Here is a 27,147-nt window from a genome sequence, read left to right as displayed (position 1 = left end):
TAAGAAAGTAGTTGACGCTACATCTAGACAGCCCTCCTCGGGTGCTCAATTAAAGAACCAGGCACAAAATTTCCTTAAGTAAGAATAAGGTGTAGGTTCCTTTCAGGCACATGCTGAGATGAATAAGATCCTAAATAAGTGTTGTCAGAACTCAAAACCTTGGGATGCACTGGTAAATAAATGGAGTAGAAGGCAAGCTTTGTTAATTATTCTAATAAGGAGTAAGATTTTTATTTTGTTTACTTTTATTACATTCTTTTATAATATTTTATTACATCATTTACTTATAGGAAAAATATATTAAGCTGTAAGAGTCTCCTACAGCTATAGGTAACATTCTAATGATCTCATTTCACATCACTTATGTGATTTTCTTGTTTTTCCTCAAATAAATGCAAGAAATTGGACATTTTGTCATCCCTTGCATGCATTGCATTTATTCTTAATTCTCTTTTAGTGCTGGGTTTGTCCTGAGTTCTGAAATACTGTGCTTTCTCTACTTACCAAATCTTACGTACTATTTGAGAACTCTGTTCAAAGTTTTTCCTTCTCTGTGGAGCCTTCTTTGATTACTGGCATCCACCCTGAGTTCTCTCTTAGTTCCCAATGGTTGATGAGGTAATAAACTGAAACAGAAATTAATTTCTGTTTTTTTCCAAGTGGGTTAGAAAACTTTCATAATAATTAGGCAATTAAGGAAGGTCAAGCCTTTCATGTACCCAGTTCTGGGCACACTTGCCCTGGGGAGTTGTGGCTTCAGAGCCCTAAAGAGAAAGAGTTTTGTTTTCAAAATCTGCATCCTTTAGGGAGAATTAAGCAAGGTTCTTTATGGGGTGAGGAGGGGGAGGCCAGTGCTTTAGAATTAGATTGAGTTGCCTGACATGGTAGAAGAAGAATCAACTTCTCAAATGGGAAAGGTACCACGACCTGAGGTCTTTGCTTGCAGATATCTCTAGTTGGGGTAATTGCTTGGCACACTTCTGGAAGCTGGCCATAAAAAGGCCATGAAAAAGTTCCTTGAGAGGAACCCTCATGATCTTGGTGTTGGACCCATGCTCCGTTGCAAGGGCCAGTGTGAAGGGCATCTCTATGTCCAATGAATGTGTAGTGCCTGGCTGACAGAGGGACCCCACTCAGGGGCGTCATGGGGCAAACAACACTGACGATGGAGACCACCATGGACTAAGTATCGGCCCTCCCCAGATCTCATGAATCTTGTACAATTCTGGGCAGAGGAATGGAGCCCTGAAACCTCACTGAATTCCTTGCTAACTTAGTGGTAGGAGTCTCTGGATTAGTTTGCTTTAGAAAAATAAGGAAATGTTTTCTTGTTCTGAATGTTAAGGAATAATCTGAACCTCTTTCATGTAGCACATAATTTAGTGTATAACAGCATACAATTGGCTATTATCTCTTCATTTGTTTTTCCATTTGTGCCTGTCTTTTCTCCATAAGAAGACTCCAAGTTTTCTGAAGGCTAATACCCTGCCTGATTGCAACTACAACTACAGATACAAAATATTAGAGCCGTCACACTGCCCAACACTCTACACCGAGTAGGTCCTATTAGGTCAACTCTGCACTGCACTCCACAAGTATGCTGACGGTAAGTGGGGACCTCTGGGTTTTTGTTTCTGAGGTATGCGCACATGTTGAAGGGGTGGGGGGGCTTTCTGCCCCTGAGGGTCTGTGAAATATTCTTCTCCCTGTCTTTTACTGCCTGTCTGTCTCATCAGGGAATAGCCACAGTTCTTGTTAGTATGAGTTTAAGGTTTAAGCAATTGACTTTTTATAGTTCATTGAGTTTCCCACAAACTTGCTAGTTCACTCACAATTTCTGACATAGGCCATTCTCTCCCCATCTCCCTGATTCCATTTCCTTCAAAAGACAGCTCACTGGGTCCTCCTGTCAGCTGAGGATTCAGTGGAACTCCAAGCAGAGCTATACCCTGTAGCCCAGAATGAGTGAGAGGACCAGTCTGTGATGTGATACAAAAGTGACTGGGCCAGATGCCCACCTCTCCCTCACCTTAGTGAAGCTGAACTGCTGGATAAGACATGTTCCAGAGCTCTCAGCAGCTTTGGTAATGGGTATTTGCATAAACAGTGTCTGGGATTGTTTGAATATTTTCACTTGGTGGCCACTGGGTGTCCTCATTTACAAAGTAAATAAGTAAATATGCACTATTTAGTGTAGGTCATGAAAGAGAATAAGGACATTAGTTTTCTCATTGGCCTTTCTCATATTGGGTATAAACTTATTACTGAACTCACAACCAGGGCAGATATTAGCACTGTTTATAAACCTTCCAGCCAAACTATTAAAATTTATAACCAAAAGTAACTTTTGCAGGTTCTAAACATGAATTTACAAGGCTATTTCCTCAGTAGAGGGGACTGTGCTCCAGCTATTAAATGAGCCCTTATTCATTTGAAAATTGGCATGGGATTTTGACTATCCGGTGGGAGAGCTAGGAGGGAGGAGCAGAGAAGGTATTAATTTATTCTTGTAAGAAAAGAGAACACCAAATTTCTCCATGGGATATTTGTTAGATTCTGTTTTTATCTTAAATTACTGAAAATCAATTAAAAATAATAACGAGGAAGAAAAAAACATGTCCTTTGCCTGGAAAACATAAAATAATGTGAAAAAATTGTACACAGAGGTGGGTCGTATGATTGTTATCAATCATTTTGTGTTTAAAGATAAAGAAGTAAGTCATTTCTTTGCAGACCAGTTAGCCCACCTGTACAATGAAGACACTTATGCTTCACAGAGATGTTGTAGGGTAAATAAAACAGGATAAAAGGCACATAAGATTCCTAGGAAAAGAAACTGTACACCAGGCAGATTTAAGGCATTACTAATATTCTCATTGTGGTGAGTCACAGTTGTGTGACTTATCCTTGATGGCACACAGAAGTCAAGGCCAGCGTTCACACAGCCAACAAATATTTACTGATTTGATCACTCCAGTGTGACACACTGCTGAGCAGTCACCTTCTGCTCCTAAAATGATTTTTGTATGCCTAGGGTTGCCAGTGCTTCTATATTTACCAATGCTTCTATATGCTCATACACCTCTGATGAGATTCCTTCCTTACATGGCCAAAAGGATTTCTACCTCCCAAACTTGAAAATTTCTCAAACTTGAGATACAGAACCATTACTGCATATATAATAATACTTGCCTTCAAATGTTATACTGAACCAACTAGCTAACTTTTTGCAAAAGCAAAGCTAACTCTACTGTAATTTTTTTTTACTAGTGTATATATCCCAGGTTAATTATTATTTTTCTGGCATGTCATTTCAGCATGTAAATTATCAATATGATTCTGTGCCATAACCAACAATTTATACAGTTACTATCAGGGAAACTAGGAAGCTCTGTGAGCTATTCACTGCCTTTCAGAGATGCTTTCTGCTCTTACTGGCTTTGCTTAACAGCTTTTTCTGTTTTTAAAGGACTACCCTCCCTTGCCTCTAGTACAGCTGTCTGTAACTCTTAAACTCTCAACTGTTTAAATCCTCAACAATGCACAAAAGCCAGGTGACTTTCACCCTGAGAATCTACAAATGGATCATGATGTACTCAGAGTGTATGTAGAAGTGTCTCATTTCTTCTAAAGATCCTTAAATTCCTGGGATTTATAGCACTCTCTTTAATTAGCAGATTCATTTTTGAACTACTGTAACCCTGAAGACACATATCTGCAGAACCCTCCTGACTGTGTTTTGCCCTGAGCCTCTTCTCCTTTCAGTTTGCTCCTTTAATTTCACTTTTAGAACTTCTTGAGGCTCTGTGGCTGCACTCCACACAGTGCAGGTCTTATCTGATGTGCCGGCGCCTGGTGTGGTCTAAGATACACTGGTGTTTTGTTCTTGGAGTACAGGACTGATGTTCTCAAACCTAGACTCCAACACAAGGGAGATCATTGGCTCGTTTTAAGTGTCTCTTTTCTTCCCTCCTGGTCTCCTCCTACCTACCCCAATGCTTCCTTAGTACTATGCATGGGCCACAGATGGCAACCATATTCCAAAGCTGAGCATATACAAAATTGTGCCATGGAGAACAGAGTGGCTTCAAAGTTAGCTTTCTATTCAAGTGGGATGGTGGTGACTCTGGAGGAGTGAACTCATCTCTCATTCATCTAACCCTCTGTTCATTCAGCCAGAGTTTATTTTCTTACCCATGCTTCTACTGTCCAGCCAGTTGAGGGAGGGTGGGCTTGAAGAATTCTCTTGAGGGCCCTTCCAGCAGGAAGACACTGGGATTCTGTGCCAAGCTCTTGTTTCCCTGGGCCAGCTCTGCCTGCTGCTGATCAAATCATGTTATTGCCGTGAGTGGAGCCTGGGAGCACTGCATGGGGGTGGATTTTTCAAGGATGGTTTCCTCGCTAGACTGACAAGTCACATGCTGAATTCCCTAGAAAAGGATTAGACCTGGGAAAAGGGTGAGACAAGCAGGGAGGGTGTGGGGTTGCAGAAAACTGCAGGATGGTACACTAATGGGAGGTGGGAATAGGAAAACCTTTCCTTTTTGTTGTTTCAAGGTTTGTTAGAGTTTTTCCCTAATCATCTGTTTGAGCATCTTGAAAATAAGTATCTATTTTCATGATATCTATCAAAAACCAGGCACCAGATTATACTACAAAGTTGACCTTAACCCTACCATATTGTTACTAAATCAAAACATGTAGCAGCCTACATGCAACAGAAAGTGATTCTGTTTTCCCAGCATAAAAAGCAGAGGGTATCTGTGATACACTTTGTTTTGTAGGTCTGCTGAATGAGAAAAAATCAAGTAAAAAATCGGTACCAACACTTTTAGAAATGGGTGAAATGCTCACACACACACTATTTCTTTCCTTTGGCTCAGTTCTTCCCCCACACATTCATTCAGTATTTATTCATTCAGTAAGTATTTGCTGAGCATCTACTATGGCTAAGTACTCCTTTAAGATGCCAAGAATCACGCGGTAGACAAGTTAAAAAGAATTTCTGCCCTCATGAATTCTTAAGCCTGGCCAAAATAAGCATTTAATAATTTAAGTGCTAGAGTATTATTTGAAGAACAGGAATAATTCATCTTACCTAGTATTTCCTCTGAATCTTTCTTAAACATATGTCTTGAAGGTCCAGACTCCTTTCACTGAAAATATTCTGTCTCAAGGATCTCTCTCTGTTATAGTCATTCCCTTCGTGGCTACAATGTTGAGAGTTCAGATTGCAACCTCTGCTTTTTCTTTTTTTTTTTTTTTGCAGGGAAGGGTATGGGGGGAAGGGAGGATGTAACCTTGAGGATAGCCACTTTTCAAGCTACATATATATTTTCCCTGCAAATATTGTACTATCTAATTTGGGCTTTGGATTCTGTTGATCAGCCATCAACATCTGATTTAAGGAATACTGCATATGAGATGCAGAAATCATGACTTAGTAAGTTATTATATTAAAGCTCTGACTTGGGATTTATACACACTTGCACACCATTTAGTTTAGCATTTGATCTGCAGCTATTACTAAGAGACTTATAGCTCCAGTTTCATACCCATGCGTCTCTGGAATTCTATACTCAGCAGCAAAAGTGCTCCAGAGTTAAGAGATGCAAATGTCCAAAATTATCTCCACGCATTACCAAAAACTAGACGGGCACCAGAGGGCAGAAAGACTCACTAGGTACAATGAGCCAACAAGTGCCCCTGGATTTAAGATTACATTTTCTTTTTCAACTATTGCAAACTGCTTCAGAATACAAGGTAAGTGAGCTAAGTGATTAGGAGCAATCCTCCTCTGCAGTTAAGTACATTTACTCTTCTAACCTCTGTTAGAGGTCACCTCTGTTTGGAATTATTTCAAAATAGTCTGAAGCCATCATGAAGGCTGTTTTTCAAAAAAATACGTGTATTTCTTTGGTTGTAAGTATGCCTCTCTGGAAGGCAGCACAGCCGTTTGCCCATACTAAGGACCTGATTAGCACGTATTAGGGTTGGTAGGTGCCCAGTGAAAAGCCCCCTATATGTGCATGACAGGGGTGTGTACAGGGTCCACCACGGCTTCTGAGGTAAGAGAACAGGCAGATCCATTCTCTATAATCAGAAAATCTCTCACTCACTGGAATGTACTTGACGACAGGAAGAAACGTAATAGGTTAATACTATAATACTATACTATACTATAAATCAAACCCTAAACTTTCCCCCTACGAAGAAAAAAGCATTCAGAAAGGTTTTTTTAACTTCTCTAACTCACAGTGTCCTTTTCTGTAAAATGGGGTGTTTTTGTCATAATGGTGTGATGTATGTGACACAGAGCAGATGCTTAGTAAATATTAGTCCTCTTCCGATTTTAGAAAAGGAAAACCACAAGACAGATGGGATAAGGAAAGAAAGCAAACAGAATGAATAGAGAGGCTCCCCCGTGCAGTCAGGCCTGAGTCCGCAAAGGGACAAGGCCAGGCCCTCTGGCCTGGCCTGCCATGGGGAGGCGGCCCTTCCACACGCTCCCCTCCCGTTGCTTGGCGCTTTGGTCTCCACCATTCTCAGGCGGACGGATGGGGCACCTGCGACGACCACTATTTGTGTTACATCAATTTTATTATGTACTTACTTAATAATATAAAACGCTCAAACTATAGCTGGTGCTCAGATTCGCCGAGTGCTGTCTGTCTGGCTGGTGCTGCTTTATGGCCTTTACATAGAGCATTTATCTAGTCCTTATAAAAGCCCCATGAGACAGACACTATTTCCATTCTCATTACGCATATGAGGAAATGGTAACAGGGAGGTTAAATAAGGGCATGTAAAATGCATTTGTAGGCGGAAGGTCACATCAGTGAATAACCAGACTGTGGAGGTGAGGAAACATTTTTTGAGCAACACGTGGTCCTGCCTCCATCCCTGCTCACAATGTTGACGACATGGCTTTAGAAGTCTGCTCTCCTCCTCCCTGCCCCTGCCTAGTGGATGTAGCGAAGGACTAAAGGGCCTCAGGTGTTAGTCTGTCGTTGGATGCTTTTGTCGGGGACTGCTTGCTTCTCGGGGTACTTGTGGGGGCCAGCTTTGAGGGTGCAGATTCTGACTGGGGTATGCCCTGGGGAAGTGGCTCTTCCCTTCTCTTAGTTCCCTGACCCTAATCTAATGAAAGCTCTGCACTTGTGTCCCAAACAATACACACACAGGCATGCATATGTGTGCACATATCTTCTCTCTCAGCCTCCAGGGCAAGAGCTCCTCTTCTGCAGGGAGAGGGGTGCCCTCCGCCTAAAGCTTCCATCCGTATTACTGCCCAAGGACACCAGGTATGCCTGTGGGTGCCTCTCAGAATTGTAGCCCAGGATTAGTAAGGCCACTTCAGGAGCCCAGGATCCAAGCACTCGTTGGTACCTTTAGGTCAGGAATAAAATGGAATAGGCTAGATTTCTGGGTGTTGCCTTAAAACCGAAAACATAACACCCAGTCCTCTACTCAGAGACCTACAATATTTCCTTGAAGAAAGGCTATGCATCCTTTTTCCCTGGGGCTACCTTCTAGTGGTTGAAGTTCAGAGTTTGAATGTGTATTTCTCAGGAGACAGGGATGTTCTGAAGCTCAAATTTATATCCACCTTTCTTCCATTACCTCCTTTATATCCAAGTGCCCAGTTGATATTTGAGGCAGAGATGATAAGTAAGGATACAGGAAAGGAAATGATTAGAGTCAAAACCTGAATGGCAAAGTTAGCTGCCTTTTCTTGAAATTCTTCATATGGTTTTCCTTACGCCATGCCAAGTACTCTTAAAAATTATGTATGCCCTGATTTAATACTGCATGAGATCTTGGTATAAAGCTGGCAACATGAACCTAGTTAAAACCACTGGGGTTAAGTGAGTAGGAGGTGACTGTTTTGGAGTTAGAGAAGAAAGGAAAGACTCCTCACGTTCCATTTTGACATCAACTATGGATTCATTCTTCCTTGTGAGATTATGAAGACTCATATTCAAAATTCTTCCATGTGGTTGTTTATGTAATTTCTTATAGTAATAAATAATTTCCCTATTTAGTTTTGTAGATAACTCGATAGCAGAGCAAAGAAACATTTGATTTAGTTGTTTTAGAGCACCAGCCTAACATAGAAGTAATTGCATATATTGTGTGACCAGGTGACAGTGCCCATAGGGGGCATCTCTTTAACACCAAAGAGATCAATACAGACTAAGTAAACAAGTTAAAATAAAATTTACCCACAAAACAGACTAAGTAAACAAGTTAAAGAAAAAACAACCCTTGAGGATGTCCTGGGACAGTGAAGGAGAACAACACATAAGTTTGTTATTAGTAACTGAAGAGCTATTTGATTTGGACCTGTCATGAAAGAAGTTCACAGAATGTGGCCTTTTAAACAGGATTATGCTTTGAGATAATTTGTTTAAAAAATTTTTAGAAAATTAAAATGCTCCAAGTATATGCTACCTGTCCTCTGACTGATGCTTAGAGATTACTGAGGGCCAGTGAATATTTGGGAAGGTGTCCAAAAAGAGTTGTAACAGCTCTTGCAAAGCACTCATTCTTATTGGCTAAAAGGAAGAGGAAGTAATGTTGGCAAGACATAGAGAAAGAAGGACTATAATAAAATTACTGAATCACTGGGCATGGGCAGTGACAACAACAACACAAAACCCCAACTTCTGTGGGACGCAGCAAAAGCAGCCTTAAGAGGAAAGTATATAGCAATCCAGGCATATTTAAAGAAGGAAGAACAATCCCAAATGAATAGTCTAATGTCACAATTATCAAAATTGGAAAAAGAAGAACAAATGAGGCCTAAAGTCAGCAGAAGGAGGGACATAATAAAGATCAGAGAAGAAATAAACAAAACTGAGAAGAATAAAACAATAGAAAAAATCAATGAAACCAAGAGCTGGTTCTTTGAGAAAATAAACAAGATAGATAAGCCTCTAGCCACACTTACTAAGAGAAAAAGAGAATCAACACACATCAACAGAATCAGAAACGAGAAAGGAAAAATCATGATGGACCCCACAGAAATACAAAGAATTATTAGAGTATACTAGGAAAACCTATATGCTAACAAGGTGGAAAACCTAGAAGAAATGGACAACTTCCTAGAAAAATACAACCTGCCAAGACTGACCAAGGAAGAAACACAAAATCTAAACAAACCACTTACCAGCAAAGAAATTGAAGCGATAATCAAAAAACTACCCAGGAATAAAGACCCCGGGACAGATGGATTTACCTCGGAATTTTATCAGACATGCAGAGAAGACATAATACCCATTCTCCTTAAAGTTTTCCAAAAAATAGAAGAGGAGGGAATACTCCCAAACTCATTCTATGAAGCCAACATTTCCCTAATACCAAAACCAGGCAAGGACCCCACCAAAAAAGAAAATTACAGACCAGTATCTCTGATGAATGTAGATGCAAAAATACTCAACAAAATTTTAGCAAACCAAATTCAAAAATACAACAAAATGATCATACACCATGACCAAGTGGGATTCATCCCAGGGATGCAAGGATGGTACAACATTCGAAAATCCATCAACATCATCCACCACATAAACAAAAAGAAGTTAAAAACCACAAAACATAGATGCTGAAAAAGCATTCAACAAAATTCAACATCCATTCATGATAAAAACTCTCAGCAAAATGGGTATAGAGGGCAAGTACCTCAACATAATAAAGGCCATAGATGATAAACCCACAGCTTACATCATACTGAACAGCGAGAAGCTGAAAGCTTTTCCTCTAAGATCGGAAGCAAGACAGGGATGCCCACTCTCCCCACTGTTATTCAACATAGTACTGGAGGTCCTAGCCACGGCAATTAGACAAAACAAAGAAATACAACCAATCCAAATTGGTAAAGAAGTGACTTCAGATTTCTTTTACCTGTAGTTTTCATTTCAACTGCCCTGTACAATGGGAGACCTAGTTTTCTCTCACCTTGCCTATTTAACTGCAATCTTCCTTAGCACTATTTTATCCTCCAGTCTATAAATGGACTAGGGCCTCATGTTTCATAAAAATAATTAGTGTCTGCTTTTGCATTACCTGTGCATTATTTTTTGTTAAAGTATTAACTTCCTTAAAAAGTTTGTACTTGTCACTTTCCTATTCATTCTCTGTTTGCTCTTGAGCCCCATTTTGTGGTGTTTCTGTGATGCATCTGACTCTGCTCTCTCAACAGCCACCAGGAAGTCACCAATCCCCGGTGTCTGAAGTGCCTGCGGCACTGACCCTTCCCTTCCCCGGTGGTCCCTCTGCACTGCCCTGGGTTTCCTACAGTATCTCAAACCCTCATTTCTATTCCTCCTTTGATGGTGCTTCATCCTCTTTCTTGTCATTCAATGTAAATATTCCCGAGGTTCTATTTTCCTTTTTTCTCTCAACAAGTTCTTCGAATTCACTCCTACATTCATGGCTTAAAGTCTGGCCTCATGGTAAGTTATTTGCTAGCCCTAATTTCAAGTCTTCCTGCTGTACTCTAGTATCTTATCTTGGATTCAGTGTCAGCTGTCTCCATAGGGTCTACTCCTTGGCACTGTACAAAACTGAGTATGTTCTTTCTGTGCCTCTTCACACTTCCCTTCCTTTTTCTTCCTTTGATATCTTGGGGTTACTTTGATGACTTCCTCTCTCTTACCTAGCACTCAGTCAGTTCCTGGAGCTGTCCACCCTCATCCACAAAGTCAGCTGAACCAGGCTTCTCCTCATTCCTCTTGTCACTAGTCCCCTTTGGGTTAGCAAAAGTCTGAACCACTGACAGAAGTTACAGGGCTTTCTCCTTCATTCAGCCATCCCTTGTCATATCCATGTAGTTTCCATATCCTTGCTGGTAAATTAGATCTTCCTATAGCAAAGTCCTGATCATGGCAAACCCTACTTAAATCCCTTGCACAGCTTCATCAGAAGGCAGACTTCTCATACCTTCCCCTAATGCCTCGATGCCAGTGGAATTCCACTCATCTTTCAAGAGAGGTCACATGGAACCTTTTCTAATAAACTGAACTGGATATTACTGTTAATTGGATTATAACATATCTTATGAGCTCTCTAACTTCTATCTCAGATGATGGTGATTTGAGGACATGTACTAAGTGTTTAGAATCTTGGGGGCAGAGTCTGTTTGTCTGCACTTCTGTGACTACGTAGAACTCAGTGTGGTGCCAGGCATAGCAGGTGAACTTTACACATTTGTTAAGTAAGTGAGTCAATGCCCTGGTGCATCCAAGTGTTCAGGGACATACCTTTACCACTCTGCAGGGTGGTTGTCTGCGAATGTATCTGTATGAGGCTGTATGTCTCTGAGCACAGGACTCCAGTTTATAGAACTGTGTCCTTCACAAGACCTATAGTTCGCCCTCCACATGGAAAGCTTTCAGTAAATTGATAGATGAATAGTCCTGACTCCCTTTCATTTAGTGAACCTAAGTTCTCTTAGAAGCAGATTTGGTAGCAGGCGCAGTATAATATAGTGGGAGGAGGGGAAGAGTTCTATTTTTGGCTCTTCCACTAACTATGCTGGGAATTTTACTATGACACTTGCTCTCTGTAGGCCTTGGTTTCCTCATCTGCATAAAGATGGGTTAGATCAGGGAAACTTTAATCTCTGTCAGTGCTGATAGAAAGTTCTAAATGGCACACATTCTTTAAGATAACAAAGGATGTAGAGGCAGAAAAAAGTATAAAAGAAAGCAGAAAGTGCTTATTTAGCAAATGAGTTAATATGGTGTTTGACTATGATACCTAGTGGGAGGTGACTGGTAGAGGAATCCAACTTAAAATTTCTCTAAAGCAAGAAATTCCTAGAATCTTCATGCATGGTCTCAACTGATCCCAAATGATCCATCTCCTAGGGCAATAGTACATATTTTTTTTTTTGAGTCAGAATGTGAAAAGTCCTGACAGATACAGAGGAATACTAATTTTTTATCATGAAATTTGCCATGAGTGGAGGAAACACATGAAACTGTCCTAAGCAGCGAAAGATAAGTATTGAAGAAGTACTCCAGCAAGATATGTGGTGGCGAGATGAAGAACAGAACCCTGAATATTAGCAGTCGGTCATAGTAACTATGTGTGGACAGTCATAAGCATATTCATGCAATATTTGGAGAGCAGTATGGCTGGTGTAACTCGAGGCAATGGGCAGTGAGACCAGGTTTGTCAAGGGACCTGGGAGGATTCCATAGGAGGACAGATGGCTATAATCTGGGGAGACCATGAGTCAATGACATATTTCCTGCATTGGCACTGTGATTCTGTGGTTCCAAGAATGATCCTTTCTCGGTAAGAAAAGTTTATTTTGAAATACGTTAATCACTAAATTATCAGTAGGTCCCTCATAATACATTTCTATGCCTACTGCTCACATGCAGAGTGACTTTTGCCTATTAGAAGATAAGGGAGTGTCTTGTTTTCTTATTTACTTGGAAAGCAAACGTCTCTAAAAGGTCCATACGATTCAGCACAGCTGAATTTTAATGACAGGCAATGTTACTCACATAGAAAGCATCCTGTGAGCATAAGAAGCCTAAGAAAGCCTGAGTATTGTAACTGAGTTGTTCGTTGTTCTGAAAACATCGTGTTTTTTTGGTGCTCTGTGGTTTGGTTTCTGCTCCTTCTGCCTGGAATGCCATTCCCTACCTCTTCTACTTTACATGCACCTGCTTCTTCATGATCCAGGTCTAATGTCATGTGCCCTGTGAAGCCCTTTCCCCTGTCTGAGGCTCCCTCCTCAGGAACACTGGAATGCTGAATTTGTATGTCCCCCTTTCCAGGTATAGTTTTAGGGGAGTGTTTGGGAACACTGTGAGTTCCCATATGGAGGGACCAGCATCTTGTTCCTATCTTTACCCTCAGTCATAGCAGAGGACATGGCACAGAAGCAGGGAAATGCATGAGTGAGTGAGGTGAGAGCGACCATCCCGGATTACTGCATTCGGTGACCACAGAAGACAGCTCATTAGATTGGCATTGTAGGGAGAGGCCAGGTTTATAAAAAAAGGTAGTTTGTGGCATGAAACTTCAAGAAATATGATTTTTAAAAACAAATGTGTCTCCACTTAGTCTAAGAAGACACTCTACGGAGTTAGAGCAAAGAAAAAAATTAACTGGCCTTCTAATGTTTAAGTGCTTGATTAAGTATGGAAATCTCTAAATAAAGGGCACCAAAGGCAATAAGAACAATTCCAAAGAGATTATGTATCAATTAGCTCAGCAGCAGAAAGGTGACTTTTTAAAAAGGAGGTGGCTATCTTTAAAGAAATGAATCCATACTTAATAGATAAGAAGTTTACTTGCTTAATGAAATAGCAGAACAGTGTAGACTGTTAGCAACAAAAAGGTAAATATGTAGTCCTTTATGGGAAGTAGAATAAAGAAATGTAGGACACTTTGGGGACAATGAGAGCACTTAAGTTACACTGAAGGTGCTTTGTTTACTGCTTAAATGATGTGGAATCTACTGGAAAAATGAATAGCAGGCCATAGGATAATAACTCTCTGTGATTGTTTATTCCATCCCATTTTGGCTCTGTTTCTTCTGCAAATTAATTAGTGTGACCCCAAAGTGTTTTCAGGATTGTCCAACTTGTCCTAAATTCCATAAATAAACTCTTTCAGAGGATGCTGTTTTTTGCCATGTCTCTATTACAGTTCTTCACAGATGGACCATTTTTGTCCTTCCAAAGTCTAAGAATAACTCTTTCAGTTATCAAGACATATCCAAATCCAGTTCAGCTGCTCCTGTGGGATTCCAGTTAGTTTAGACACATCTGCTGAGATACATGCATTTGAATCCAAATGAAGCTTTTGTTTGATTATACATTTTGAACATTTATGGAGGTTTTCTGGGGGCCAAAATGTTTTTCATTTTTTTGGCATTCTGCACAGAGAGCTTCAGTTATAAACACTGCCTTCTGAGCACCTCCAGCAGAAATCCAATCTTTTCCTGTGAACAGGTGCCTTGGGAAGTTTTTGGAAGGTTTTACACTGAATCAGCTTTCTGATTGGAAACTTTCTGAACACGCAGTCAGATTTGCCAAAGAGACCTTCAAACTTGCTTGAGCAGTTTTCACTCCTACAGACATACATTCACACATACAGACAGCCTGAGTAAAAGCAAATCAGAGCCCTGTGAAACTCAAGTATCTTTCTTAAAGGTTAAATACCATACGCAACCAAACTGAACAAGAAGGAATACATGGCAGGAGAGAGAATGAAGAAAAGAGCAACAACCGACGTGCAAATTCCTCATGAGATTTACCTGGGACTTTAAGCGACACGCCCTTTCAGGAAAAATTCTATCTCCCCCAGTTTTGAAGGAATGCTCAAGCATTTGTGTTTCTAAACACTGTAACTTTGAGTATTACAAGCAATTCCCTTTCCTCACAAACTTGTTCAGTTATTTTGAAATACTTCTCCAATACAAATAGGCCAACCAGATTCAAGTCCACAGGAAGGTAAGATGCTACTCTCTAAATAAGGGGTTGTTTCGGCAAAGTCCACATCTTGCCTTATTCCCTACCACTCTCCTCTTCCAGTTGGCATAGAAATTGAAAAGTTGATACAGAATAAGATAATTTGTTAAGCCTTAAGCCTGAAAAGTTCCTAGAGTCAAATCGCTCCCCCATTTGGGCATGCCTGGGATTCAGGGGGAAATCTGCTTTCAAGCTGTTTGTATGGCCCTGGACCAGCTGCCCTAAGGTGGCCAGAAACCTTTGTCTACACCCACTTAGCAGATTTCTGGCTCTTTACCAGGGACTAAGAGGTTTATTTGCAGGAATGAATCATTTCCTTCAAAATATCCTTTACCCTATTTACATGCTTGCATATTCCTTCCATTTTGTTTTCCCCCTACAGCTTTACTAAGGGAATTAATTATCCAGAAGAACAGGAACATACAGTAAGTACATCTGAGATACAGGATGAGACACAGTATGTCATCTATTAGGCCTGGCTAAGACCAGCAGCTGATGCTAAATGGGAAGGAACATGCACCAAATGTTTTTTAATCACAAAGTTAGTAATTAATTGCTCTTTAAAATACATTTTATGCCTCTTTCTGTCTGTGTACATGAAATGCACATTTATTACATGCCAAAAATTACAACATTATGGTTTAAATGTGACTGGCACGGAAGTCCGGAAATCAGAGTTAATGTTCCCACAGCAACTTTAATTCTGTCCGTGTGCACATGTAGAGCGATAACAGTCTTCTGTTCCAGGATTACACATATAGATGGCTCGGGGAGGGGACCTAAAGACCCATATCCTCAACTGTAGTTACAGGAAAAAAACAGGATAACAGCTATGCTCCTTTCCACTTATGTGGATAAAAAACAAGGTCCCCCTGCCTGGTGTTGTGTAATCAGGGAATGAAAGAATCTGCTGTGATGGCGGCACTCAGGGGACAGTTTCTGTCACTGTGGGAACCTGAACTTTGTATTTCCTGACTTTGGGGTAATTAAAATGTCAGCCTTAATGTGGCATTAATGGAGTTTGCTATAAAATATCCTCTTTGTTTTGTTCTCTAAAAATTGCTTGAAAGTTAAAACTGAACCAAGAGTACTAAAAATTTTAATCGTGGGGACTTGGACTTGTGGAGCAAAGGGTTGGGAGGGGGAAGGCCAATGAAGGTAGACGGCAGGAGAGAGAAAAGGAAGAGCCCACCAGGCTCCTTGACAGTGTTCAGCCCCAGCAGAGTCATGCTACCTACAGAGCTAAAGTTAAACCCACCCACACAACAGTTTGGTAATGTGTAAAGGTTAAATTAAAAATAAATAAAAACTGTTAGTGCATAAAAGCATCTTGGCAAGGATGCAAAAAAATGAGACAGCCTGATGAGGCCAGTGCAAAATGTGGGAAGGTAAGTAACCACGGATGTCAGCCTCCAACAAAACACAGAGCAGATGAGGTGGATCTCCAGCCAGAAGCAGGGGGGTCTGCCAAAGCTGGGACCATCACCTCTCCCTTCAGCTGGAGCCTTATTTGGGGGAAAAGAGAATGGAAGGAGGATGCAGGTGAGAATTCCGGTCGAGTCCATCTCACACATGTAACTGTGATGTGCTGGCGCTTGACGGCTGTCGGACCACGGGCAGCTTCATCTGCTCTGCTGACTTGGCTTAGTCCTGTTTTAACATTCGAAGGGAGCGTGGCTCAGCTTCTCCTTAGCCTGTTGTGGGTAACTGTTCTGTCAAACAGGGTTTTGTACCTTTGGCGTTGCAAAACCCATCTTAATGCCTTTCATTATCATCATCTGGGTTTGTTTACCATTAGATTTTTTGAAATGCTGAAGAGATGACGAGCTCAGAGGTAATGGGGGACTGACGCCGGAGGTGACCACTGGCAGGTGCACAGCAGAGCGGCACACATTTCAGCAGCAACGTGAGCTTCGTCATCTCATGGAGGCAAGCATTTCTCAACCATATTCTTGCTTTGTTTTGAAGATTAGTGGGATCTTTTACCAAAGTGGAAGCGGCTCAGCAGGTTGAAGAGCCCACTGATAATTTAAGGGGTCTGACTTGTCCTCTTTGTCTAAAACATGGCTGTGTCTTTCAAAGGCAGTGACACTATGTCTTACCCACCCTTTCGGGTTCACATGCAGAGCTGAGTTTTCTTTTGTGTGGATGGTTATCCATTGTGTTTTATAACCCACCAGCATGAGTCGCAGCACATTCTCAAGAATGCCATCTCTGAGCTTGGAACAGAGAATTCAGGCTGCTCACAGTGAGAGCAAATCCATAAACATCTCTCGGTATCTGAATGAGTTAACTACCGAGCTAAGTCATTCATCTACTGGAGTGTCAATTTTCTCAGTTTTCTCATCTGCAAATTGGGAAGAGTTGTACTGACTGAGGAGAGATGGGCATTAAGGCATGACCAAGAATAATTTTGCTAAGCACATGACAAATAAGAGGGTGCTATAAAAATTCACACACCTTGTGAAAGCCCGGAACACCACACACTGGTGGAATGGTTCTGAAGTTAAAGAGACTAACAAGTCAGGGGCACTATTTTTAAATGCCCCAAATCTGTTAGTTCTAAATAGAAGCTGAATATTTTACCTTAAAGAAATTAGGCTTTTAAATTAATCTATGGTAAGAATGACATTTGAAACTTAAAAAAAAAATCTTCTTGAATGCAAGAAGAGCATCCAAAAATTTTAACAGCTTAAAATAAATCTCTTTCCTGTCTTCTCTCAAGCAATCTCCAAATGGACAGATTTCTGTGAATCTTTCCTAAAAAACAATTTTCTTCTAAGTGTAGGCTCAAATCAGGACACACTACAATACAAATATATTTGGAGGAAAGTATAATCAATTTAAACAGCAGGTTAGAGCAGAAAAGACTTACACATCTTAATGATAAAATCAAAATGACTTTCTAAACAGCTGGAAGTTAGGTTTCTCCTCCCTATTCTTCTTCCAACTGCACTCAGACTCCATACTGAGCTCAGATCTGCTGGCTTCCTCAGGGTCACCCACAGTTGTACAGCAGCACCTTGTTCGTCCAGTTCCTTGTACACATTCCATGTTAATGCCAAGGCCTGGCCAGAGGATGCCTATGGTAAAGTACAATAAGTGAAGCCCAGTGCTTTTTTTATTCACAAAACATTCATTTTGTTGCAACAGGGGTTTTCTGGACCAAGGCCCTTCTATATAATCTTCCCCATAAGGTGTGGCAGAAAGCCAGGTGATGAAGGTCTGCGTGCAGGAGCTCCAGGCCCTTCTCCACAGGAACAGGCTACCTTCCTGGTAGGTATGGACAGTGTGCACATGTCTACGGGCACTGTGCCATGCTATATTCCAATTCTTCCTGTAATTACTATTAGGCTGGAGACTGCCAGGAGAGAAAGGCCAAGGATGTTACCGTTACGACGTTCCGCAGCACACAGTGCCAGCTTCTGAGCCCCAGGTTTCTCTACAGAAGCAGCAACTTTGAACAAATCACACAGGCTCTAGAGACTGGGATCTCGGTATTTCTCATTTCATTTTTAGTGATAGCTGGAGGGTAGTCTCAGCCCAACACGAGTAGAAAAAGTTCCCTTCACCCCACCCCCAGCCCCTAGGTCTTGTCCCCTTATCTAGTGACGGTTACGATGAAGAAAGGAGGGAATGGAATCTCCCAGACTCATTCACCTCTTGCCTTCTTTGCAGAGTTTTACGTGGGTTTTGACAGAAAAATAACAATAGGAGCTTCTGAATCTCATTTCCTAATGTATAATTTTTGTCTTCGTGGACAGGATAAATGGAGTCTTTATTTTTTTGGAAATAAAACTTTCTTGGTCCTATCTTACTCATTCTAAAGAAGAATATGCCAGCTCTTTGCCTGTTAGCAGACATCCCTTATGGAGATCCATTCAGAAAAACCTGTTGGGTATCTCAAGACTAAAAGGAATATTCTTTCGTATTAGATCTCAAAGTCACTCCATACCTTTTTCATTGCCACCACGCGTGTTTTTTCTCTTCGAAGTATTGGGTTACATTTCAGGAAGAGAAAAACCTCCTCAACGGGATTTATCAATTTTCTTAAAATAGAATTTGAAGAAGTGACTCCCAGATTAGTGGGGAGACAGCAAAAATAAATAGCAATGGAGTGACTTCAATAGCAACGATCTCATTAAGCTGCCCATTTCCAAATTTAGCCCGTAGGCAGTTTTTTTAATTAAAAAATATTTTTGACCTGAATTCTAATTGGCTATGTGAAGTCTGGGTGGATTCTGAATTCTTGGAAGCCATTCTCTTTTCTCCTGTAAACTTATGCTATCCTTTAACCACTTCAAAATAAATTAAAAACTGGAAAGACAGAAATTCAGCCAAGCTACATGAGACTCCAATAACTAATGGAAAGCTGACTTGTATCATGTAATTTCAAAACGGATGTTTCCCGTGTCTAACCGGCCTGGTGAGGTCCGTATATTTGGTCGTTCCATTTAGTCATGGTGGCGGGGCCATTACTCAGATCACGGCGATGAAGTACAGTTAGAAAGCAGCGACGCAACTTTTCTGGCGGGAGGGGGGCTAATGTTATGAAAGAGAATGTGGTTCCTGTCATTAAACAGCTTGTTGAGGCCAAACGGCTAGTTACCTGGTACACCCTAGCTTTGAAAATAGAGATGTTGCCTGAGTCAATATGGTGGCAAGTCACTTGGGGCTACTTCAGAAGACCCAGTGCAAACAGCTCGCTCGGAAGGCGAGGGAGCCAGAACCCGGGGCAGAAGCGAGCTCTGGGCCCCGCGAAGACACCGGCGCCTCACTGGTGTACTCACAGTCAGATGACCCGGTGTGAGCGTGAGCGTTTGTCAGTGAATGTGTTGAGTGGATGAGGGCTGGGTCTGCAGACAAAACAGCTTCAAAGTTCAGGCAGGGAAGGCCCGGCTTGGCGCTGGATCCACCCGGCTGAGTAATCTCATTCTCCTCAGATGCCTTCTGGTTTTCAGCTGTCTTGGGTTTCTTCCTGAAAATAAACAAAGGGCCCTTTGAAGGAACTGACTGCGTATTTGGGAAAAGGCATTTTTAGAATCTGTTAAAGATAACTTGATTTTTTTTTTTCTGAGGGGGGATGGGAGGGAGTCCAGTATGTCCCTTGTTTTAAAACAAGCTGAGTCTTGTTTTTTTCCCTCCAGTAATGGCCTAACTGGGAACACAAGAAAGCATATGGGCCAAGCAAACAGCGCCACATTTGGACTCTGTTGGCTGCATAAAAAGACCCTGTCCCAGAACTTTAGACAGCTTGAGCTACGTATGGCTGACATTATCCAAGAAAGCATCCTTTTTTTTCCCCCTTAAGAATTTTAACATGGTCTGGAAAAATACCAGTGGAGGTTTACCGTTCTAGCATTTGTCAGGAAGCTTAGAGACAGGACCCGTGGAGTAATGGGAGGAGCACTGGACTGGGAGTCAGGAGACTTGAGCTATGGTACTAGCTGTGCCTCTAACTTGCTGTGTGGCCTTGGGCACCTCACTTCACCTCTCTGGGCTTCAGTTTCCTCATCTGTAAAATAAAGGGCTTGGATTAGAAGGCCTTAAAGGTTCCTTCCAGTTTTAAGTTTCTATTCATGGAACACATTACGGCACGTTCAACTTTCTTGCTGTTGTTAGATTTTATTTCTGATCAACACATAATTCCAAATCACAATGTAAATTTGCAGGATGTACAGATTAGAGGGGTAGTGATGGCGGTGTTTGTTAAAGTAGCAAATGAAAAGTGCTAAGAAGAGCTTATGTTCCAGTAGGTAAAGAGGAAAGGTGTCACACAGAGATCCTCTATTTCAACCCTTTATTCATCCAAAACTTGTGATGCCTTTGTTCAATGATTCAGCTCATGATGCTGGAGTCTGCGTGTGACTGTGGGGTTAGGGTGCGAGGAGGAAGGGGTGAAGGGAACTGGAAGGTAATCACTGCTAACTGCTGCTGGGGTCAGGAAGAGGAACAGCTCAGCTCTGGGTCAGCTCTGGTCTTCTCTCCCTAGGACAATGCAACTAATATAAATGAATCAACACTTAGCTTCTGCTGGACCACAGGCCCCAGCCAACCTGGACTATTCATCATATCCTGAACATGCCCTCCAGTTTCTTTGGCTCTGTGCCTTTTTTGTTATTATGTGTATGGTGACCAGAGAAAGTATTTTATTTAGTTTTTGGTAGAAGATTATGTGCAGTACAGAATTTGTTCTAAGTAGATTTGTTTCCATGTTTCCTTTGTTTCTGTAAGCATGGCAATGGACTTGGTATACAGAATATTTTGTATTGAAATTTGTTATACCAGGTAGTTAAATCTGCCTTCACAGAATATGGTGTTAGATTAACATGCTGTGTGTTTGTTCCAACGGGTTGTGAAATCAAATCTGCCGTTTCAGAGGGCAGGAGGCAGAGATGGTATGGTAAAGATGAAAAGAGGGGAAGCTTTTAGGCATATTTTTTAGCATGGAGGATGCCAGTATAAGATAAGCAACAAATTGCGATGCTCTCTCGACTGTCTGTTGAACGGGTGACTACAGAACCGACCCCCAAATCCTGAGTGTCTCCATGGAGCAGCTAGGAGCTGGTTTCTGGTTTTCAGTTTAAGGAAGTGGCCAAGATCAAAGTCTCCCAAGCCCAAATCTTCCTTTCCATGAAAATAAATGCCTCCTGTAAGGTCCCTATTTGCATTATTGTTGTCTGTCACAGGCTTGTCATTAAGTTGGAAATGTCTGGTCATACACCTTCCTCTGCCTTAAAGACAACTCATCCAGTCCTCACAGCTCTGCTTCCTTTGTATTTTTCACATCTAGGTTTCCTTTCCATTTCCATTGCTATCATCTTCACACTTTTTATTTAGACTGTTGTTTACTTACTGGCTCTCTATCCTCCTTGACTCCTCCAGTCCTACTTCTTTGCCTCCACAGAATCTGAGACGACCATGTTAGCCTGATACAGTGGGTTCCATATCTGCCTTAGCTGAGCTCACGTGCCCTACATACTGGCCATACTGGACTCTTAAATTTCTTGAATGTTTCCAGGACATCTTGGAGAATCTACATTCCTGGCTCTACATCTTTATTCTAGTTATTTCCCTTACTTTGAATGTCCCTTTTTGAACTTTGTTGAAATCGTATTTATCCGTTGTACTTATCAAAGGTTGTCTCCTTGTAACTGTTGTGATTCCTCCCTACCAGATAGGACTTCTCTCTTCCTGAAATTCAAGCCCTTCCCACCATTGTCTGAAATGCCAAAGTATATTTTACTTCTCTACTTTACTCACTAAATTTTGTTTCAATAATGGTTGTTTATATGTTTTTCTTTACTCGGAGACTCTAAACTCTCTGAGGGTGAGGAGATGTTTTAGTTTTGAATTCCCTGTGTTCATCTATTCTTTCCTTCTTCCTTCCCTCTCACAATTCATTAATTCACATTTTCATTTTATGAATATTTATTATGTGTCTATGATGTGCCAGGATAGGTTAGGGAGTAAAACAAGCCTGGTTGCTGCCCTCCCAGAGTTTGCTGTCTAGTGTATACTGTTAGCAGAGTAGATTAGACAAAGCTGTCATTCAGTACATGTTTGTTGATGGAATTAAGGGGAGCTGAAATTAAAGTATATTTGGAGAGTAGTCATAACTTGAATCCCCACTAAATTTCCTACTCTTTATGCAGCAGTGAAATCTACTTTGGCTGCTTTTCATTTGAGTCCACGGAAGGTATTTGATAAGAACAGGACCTCTATTTTGCTCAATAAATCTAGGCTGGTCCTCCTGAGTCATTTATATGTCAAGATGAAACACTAATGACAGATATCACTTAACAGAAAAAAATATTTATTCTGATGCCCTAGATAAGGCCTAGGCTAATGAGTGTATGGCCAAACGAGTAACACTACTTTTTAATTTTTAGCATTGCAAAAATTGTTTGTTCTTTATATAAATGCTCTTGCATAGAAATGCCCTTCCTTCCCGAGATTTGACATCTTGCTTCCTACCTGACATCTTGCAACATACCCTCCTCTTTCTTGTCTCACGGGTCACCTTGGGAGAACATTCATAGCACAGAGATATTGGAGCTACGTTTGTGACCAGAAAATACTGAAAACTCAATCTTTTTGCTCGCCCCTTCATTTGCCTAATATTACTTTACTTGTCCTTATACCACTGGACCGTTTCCCAACTGCACAGATAACAGAACGACTCACTGTCCTTAGGAACTCACAACCCATCTCACTCCCTCTAATAGCTCTTTTGGGCTCCTTTTTTCTGGAGCTGAGAAACACTAAACACAGTCTGTGTCTAGACATGAACAGGTGCTGTTACTTTGACCCCATTTTTGAAGTTCATAGTTTATTAAGGAGGAAACAGCAAGTCCTGTAGTAATTAACTGAAAATGCTTTCTTTGGTTGTGTAAAAAAAATTATATAAACAGGGCACATCTGCGGGCAAGCCTCTCCAAGCCTCTCTGGCTGTGCATTACTCCCTGGCGCCTATAGAGGGCAGCAGCACACAGGCCGACTCCAGGCAGCGTTTGAGAGGCAAACTCCGGACCAGACCAGAACCTTCCTGTTGGTCACCATGCCAGAGGCTGGTTTGCCAAACTCTGGCCGCTCAGCTTCTTTCTTCTCAGTTCCCGTCGTCTCTCCCTTCCTCCGCCACCCCCCATGTTAAAATTACACACTGATGAAGTCGCCCCTCAACAGGAAAACGAAATCTCCAATGAAAAATTTAGACTAGCCCATAACAGCAGAGGAAACAGGAGAAAAGGGAGCGGGCGCTGGTGAGGGGGAGGATTTAAGAACAAGAAAAGGGCAGATGTTTCGTAAATATATGCAAAGCAAAACGGGGTGTACCCTGAACTCTTCTACAGAGAAACAGACCAATCATTGTGCACTTCCTCCCGCCCAAGGGGCTCCGCGTTCAAAAAAGAAGGAAGTGCGGCCGCAGGCACCTGCCTTGCAATGGTCAGCCCTGACATTCTGAGTGACTATCTCCCTGCTGTCCAAAGGGAACAAAAACATTTTCATCACCCCACCGCAAACATGTCTGTTAGGAGAAAAAGGCTGCTTCAAGAACTGGAAAGGCGTCCTCAGGTACCGAGTTGGCCAGCAGGACCTACTGCTTTTTAACTTTCACTGTGCTAAGTCTGGAGACAAGTTTTGGGCTTAAACATAGCAGTGAGTGAGGTTGTGGATGATGTTGGCTCTTTCCTCACTAGACCATATTGTATGTGGAAGGAAATATGCACTAAAACATATTGATGAGATGGTAGGTATAAGCATGTGAATGCATGGAAATTAACCAGATCGGCGGCATTTGATATATATATTTCACACTTCTTTGCACATACTGCACACATACAGTGATGGCAATGTTTTCTGCAACATATGGAAAATAAATATTTTATCTGTGTGAGCTCTTATCAGTCTCCAGGGGCTGTTGGGAGGAGAATGCTCTCTTCTATCTCCCCCAATTTTCTCTCTTCACTGGGCTCCCACCCTCTCCTGCACATTAACATGCCTCCACTTCTCAGCCTGGTTGGATAGGAAATTAGAACCTTGATTTGATAAATCATTCCTCATTCATCAAATCTTAACAATTTAGACCATTTATGCTCCCCTCTCGTCCCAATCTTCATAATAGTAACCATTTCCTTATTCTCTTTCCCAATAATATATGGACAAGGCTTAGTGGAGGGTTTGGGGAGGAGGGTGAAGAGGGGTTGGTAGTGAACCACCCCGGTGGGGGTTGATGGTAGAACTGAGCTCTACCATTTTAGTAGCTGCGTGTCCTGAGAAGATTACTCTGCTTCTCTGGGCCTCAATTTCCTCACTTGTAAAGTGGGAATAATATTACCCACCGCCTAGGGCTGGGGTGAGGAGCAAAAGAGACAGATAATTCATGTCAAGTGGTTGGCACATGGCCAGTGCCCAATGATGGCAGCTCTTTCCACAGAGAGCAAGAGTTCTGTGGCTTCCATCATTTCAGCTTGAAGGAGCTTCCATTGGCTCAGTAATCTTTTTTGATATCTAGGTTCGGGCAGGAGCAAACGCATGGTAGTTATAGCCGAGGCAGAAGGAATGCTGGGGTAAGCAATCTCTTTTTCAGCACTTTGATCTTAGTATGCTATCTCCTGACACCTTCTTTCTGTTCACGTCTGTCCATTGCTGCTGCTATACCAAGAGCTCCTCTGGAAGTTGAGGGTCAAGCAGGCTACACTTGGCCTATAGAAGCCCACCCAATGTGAGCACTATGGTCTGTTCACTGAAGCCAACCTTTGACATCCTTGCTGCCATGTCTTCTTACATTCACCCTTTCACTGCAGGGTCTAGTGTTCTCAGATAAATTTAAGATGTTTTCATGATTAAAACAGTTTATTCACTCAATTTTTTATCTTTTAACCTTCTGGGCAAGGCTGATTTTGAGTGCTTCTCAGTGTATTTCTCCCTCACTCTACCAGTCAGGATCCTGGCCAGAGAGAGGTGGTGTGCTCCAAGGGTTTGGCTGAAGACAGTTCATGAAGAGACTGCACATGAGGTAGAGGGAAGGTTAAGGGACCTCAGGGATTGGTCAAGCCCTGGACACCAGCAGTGGTGGAAAGCTGTTAATCTCACTTTAGACTATTAAACTGAAGGGGCACGGGAAGGTGTCGTGCTCTCTACATACAATCAGAATTGGACTTAGGAGCGCGGGCTGGACTGATAAATACCTGGACTCACTCTCCTCCTACTCACACATCTCTTGCCCATGTCTCCTTTTGGCCAAATTCAAGGGGAAGCCAGAGGAGAAGCGAGCCTGGGTAGTGCAGTCCAGAGAGGCCATGCTCCTTGGCCACATAGCAGGACAGAGAATGGTTCTGGGGTTGTGGGTGTATGTGGGGGGAGACTAATCTGTCTCCATTTCCTTTGCCCTGTTCCTGTCAATTTTACTTTCTGAGAGGAAAGGCACAGCAAAAGAAAATGAAATTATGTCTCTCCTCGCGTCCATGTACCTACTTAGTCTATGTGCCATTTACTGGGAAAGAAAACTGAATGTAAGCTCCGTGAGAGCAGGGACTTTCATTTTTTTTGTTTGCTGCCATGTCCCTCATCCCTAGAACAGTGCCTGGCACATAGTGAATATGTAGTTGACTGAGTAAATATACTCACTTTGGTTGTGCCACACATAGACATTCTCTCATCGGTTATCACAGGTAAGTAGTCAGGGCTGCTGAGCATGGCTGTGTGGGTGGTGTGGAAGTGGGTAACACTCATCCCCTCCCTACACAGCCCCAAGCCTTGAGACCTGGCCAAGGGCATTGTCAACCCACAGGAAGGGACACGTTGTAATTAATCCATATTTTTATGCTTTATTCACCATATTAGTTGTGTACCTAGCAAGTCTCTGTAAGGTTCATTTGTTTCTTCTCTATGTACAAGGGAGTTTCTGAAAAGCAGAGATTGCAAAGATTAAAACCCAACCTGTCCACTCTCTAGGACCTGTGAAATGTGAAAGCAGGCACAGGCATTCTGCACAGGTGAAATGCCTTTTAGGGCAGAAACAGCTGCTCACTTTTGGCCTTCCCTATGATTTTCAGGAGACCTTAGGTCCCGACTTCTGGGTCCCAGGTGCTGGATCTGGGTTCTCTGCAGCACAGGAAGGTAGGAGTGGTAAAAACTCTTTTCTCTCCCAAAGGATATAGAAACTTTGAAACCAGGCCATGCCATTTGCATGGTTGCTCTGAAGAACAACTCAGAAAACCATCTAGATGTAGGAACTTCTAAGGCACTCTTACACCTGAACTTAGGAATGAATGAAGGTACACAGTGAGTTCCTTGCACAGATATGGAGTGAAGACAGTCTATTTTTGATCTCTTGTGTCTTTAGCACACAATCCCTCATATCTATTAGTTCTGTCTAGATCACTCAAGGGTCCCATCTCCATTCTGGCCAGACCAGCTGCCAATCACCTACATGTATCTGCTACTATCAACTGCAAAATAAAAAGCAACCAGAAACAAAAACTCTGGCTTCAGCTCTTTGGGTTTGATTTATGCCAGAAAAGCTAAAGACATCGCAATAGGCATGTGAAAATCCTACCTGAAAGCCTAAGACATTAGTCTCCCATGGTTAGCATTTTTCAGTAACAGAGATGTCTGTAAAACACATCCCATTACCTGCCTCAGACTATATAGGAAAAGTTGTGAGTGCAACAAGAATTGAGTTTTTGTTTTAAAATGTATGATTAAGTTATTTGGCATGCATTGCCTCTAAATAATTTAAACTTCTGGCATTTCTCGTAAAAGAAAATGTTCATGTTACTTTTAGTCATGATTAATGAACACTTGATATCAATCTTTCATCAGTATTTTCCTGTAGGCATTATATCTCCTATCCCAACTTATTTCTGCACATTGCTTTGCCAGGGCTGTACTTTTACAAATATGCTTGACATGGTGGGAACTAACCCAAGTACATGGGGACATGCATCCAGAGGGCAGAGCTGAGCCAGAGGCAATGGCTTAGGGATATGGCTGAAGGAGCCCAGAGCCCAAGGGGTGGGCCTTAGCCCCCTAGAATAGCAAGTAGGCAACAGCACGGGCTCAGAGATGCAGCTCATGCAACAGGTAGACATGGGCAAGGGAGGCTGGCTCATGGATTTGACCAGGGTGTCAGTGACATTCAACAGAG

At 41.9% G+C, this 27,147-nt stretch overlaps 1 protein-coding gene across 30 annotated transcripts in view; it reads right to left on the bottom strand.

Moving 5' to 3' along the window:
* Window positions 1-27,147, bottom strand: part of ZBTB20 (zinc finger and BTB domain containing 20) — an 832,086-nt gene that overhangs the window by 54,563 nt on the left and 750,376 nt on the right. For 27 of the 30 annotated variants that reach the window (XM_073231612.1, XM_073231628.1, XM_073231618.1 and 24 more), the window contains 2 exons: window positions 19,847-20,010; window positions 19,286-19,473 (listed from right to left, as the gene is read on the bottom strand). In XM_073231612.1, the coding sequence (XP_073087713.1) occupies window positions 19,286-19,473; window positions 19,847-19,857 (199 nt within the window). In that variant the 5' untranslated portion in view covers window positions 19,858-20,010. Of the gene's footprint in view, window positions 1-4,194; window positions 4,310-19,285; window positions 19,474-19,846; window positions 20,011-27,147 lie in introns of those variants that run through there. The other 3 variants (XM_073231642.1, XM_073231643.1, XM_073231641.1) reach the window with 2 other exon arrangements.

Source organism: Manis javanica, chromosome 3, assembly GCF_040802235.1.
Source record: "Manis javanica isolate MJ-LG chromosome 3, MJ_LKY, whole genome shotgun sequence".
Classification (NCBI taxonomy): domain Eukaryota; kingdom Metazoa; phylum Chordata; class Mammalia; order Pholidota; family Manidae; genus Manis; species Manis javanica.
This window is presented reverse-complemented; position numbering and strand designations above follow the sequence as displayed.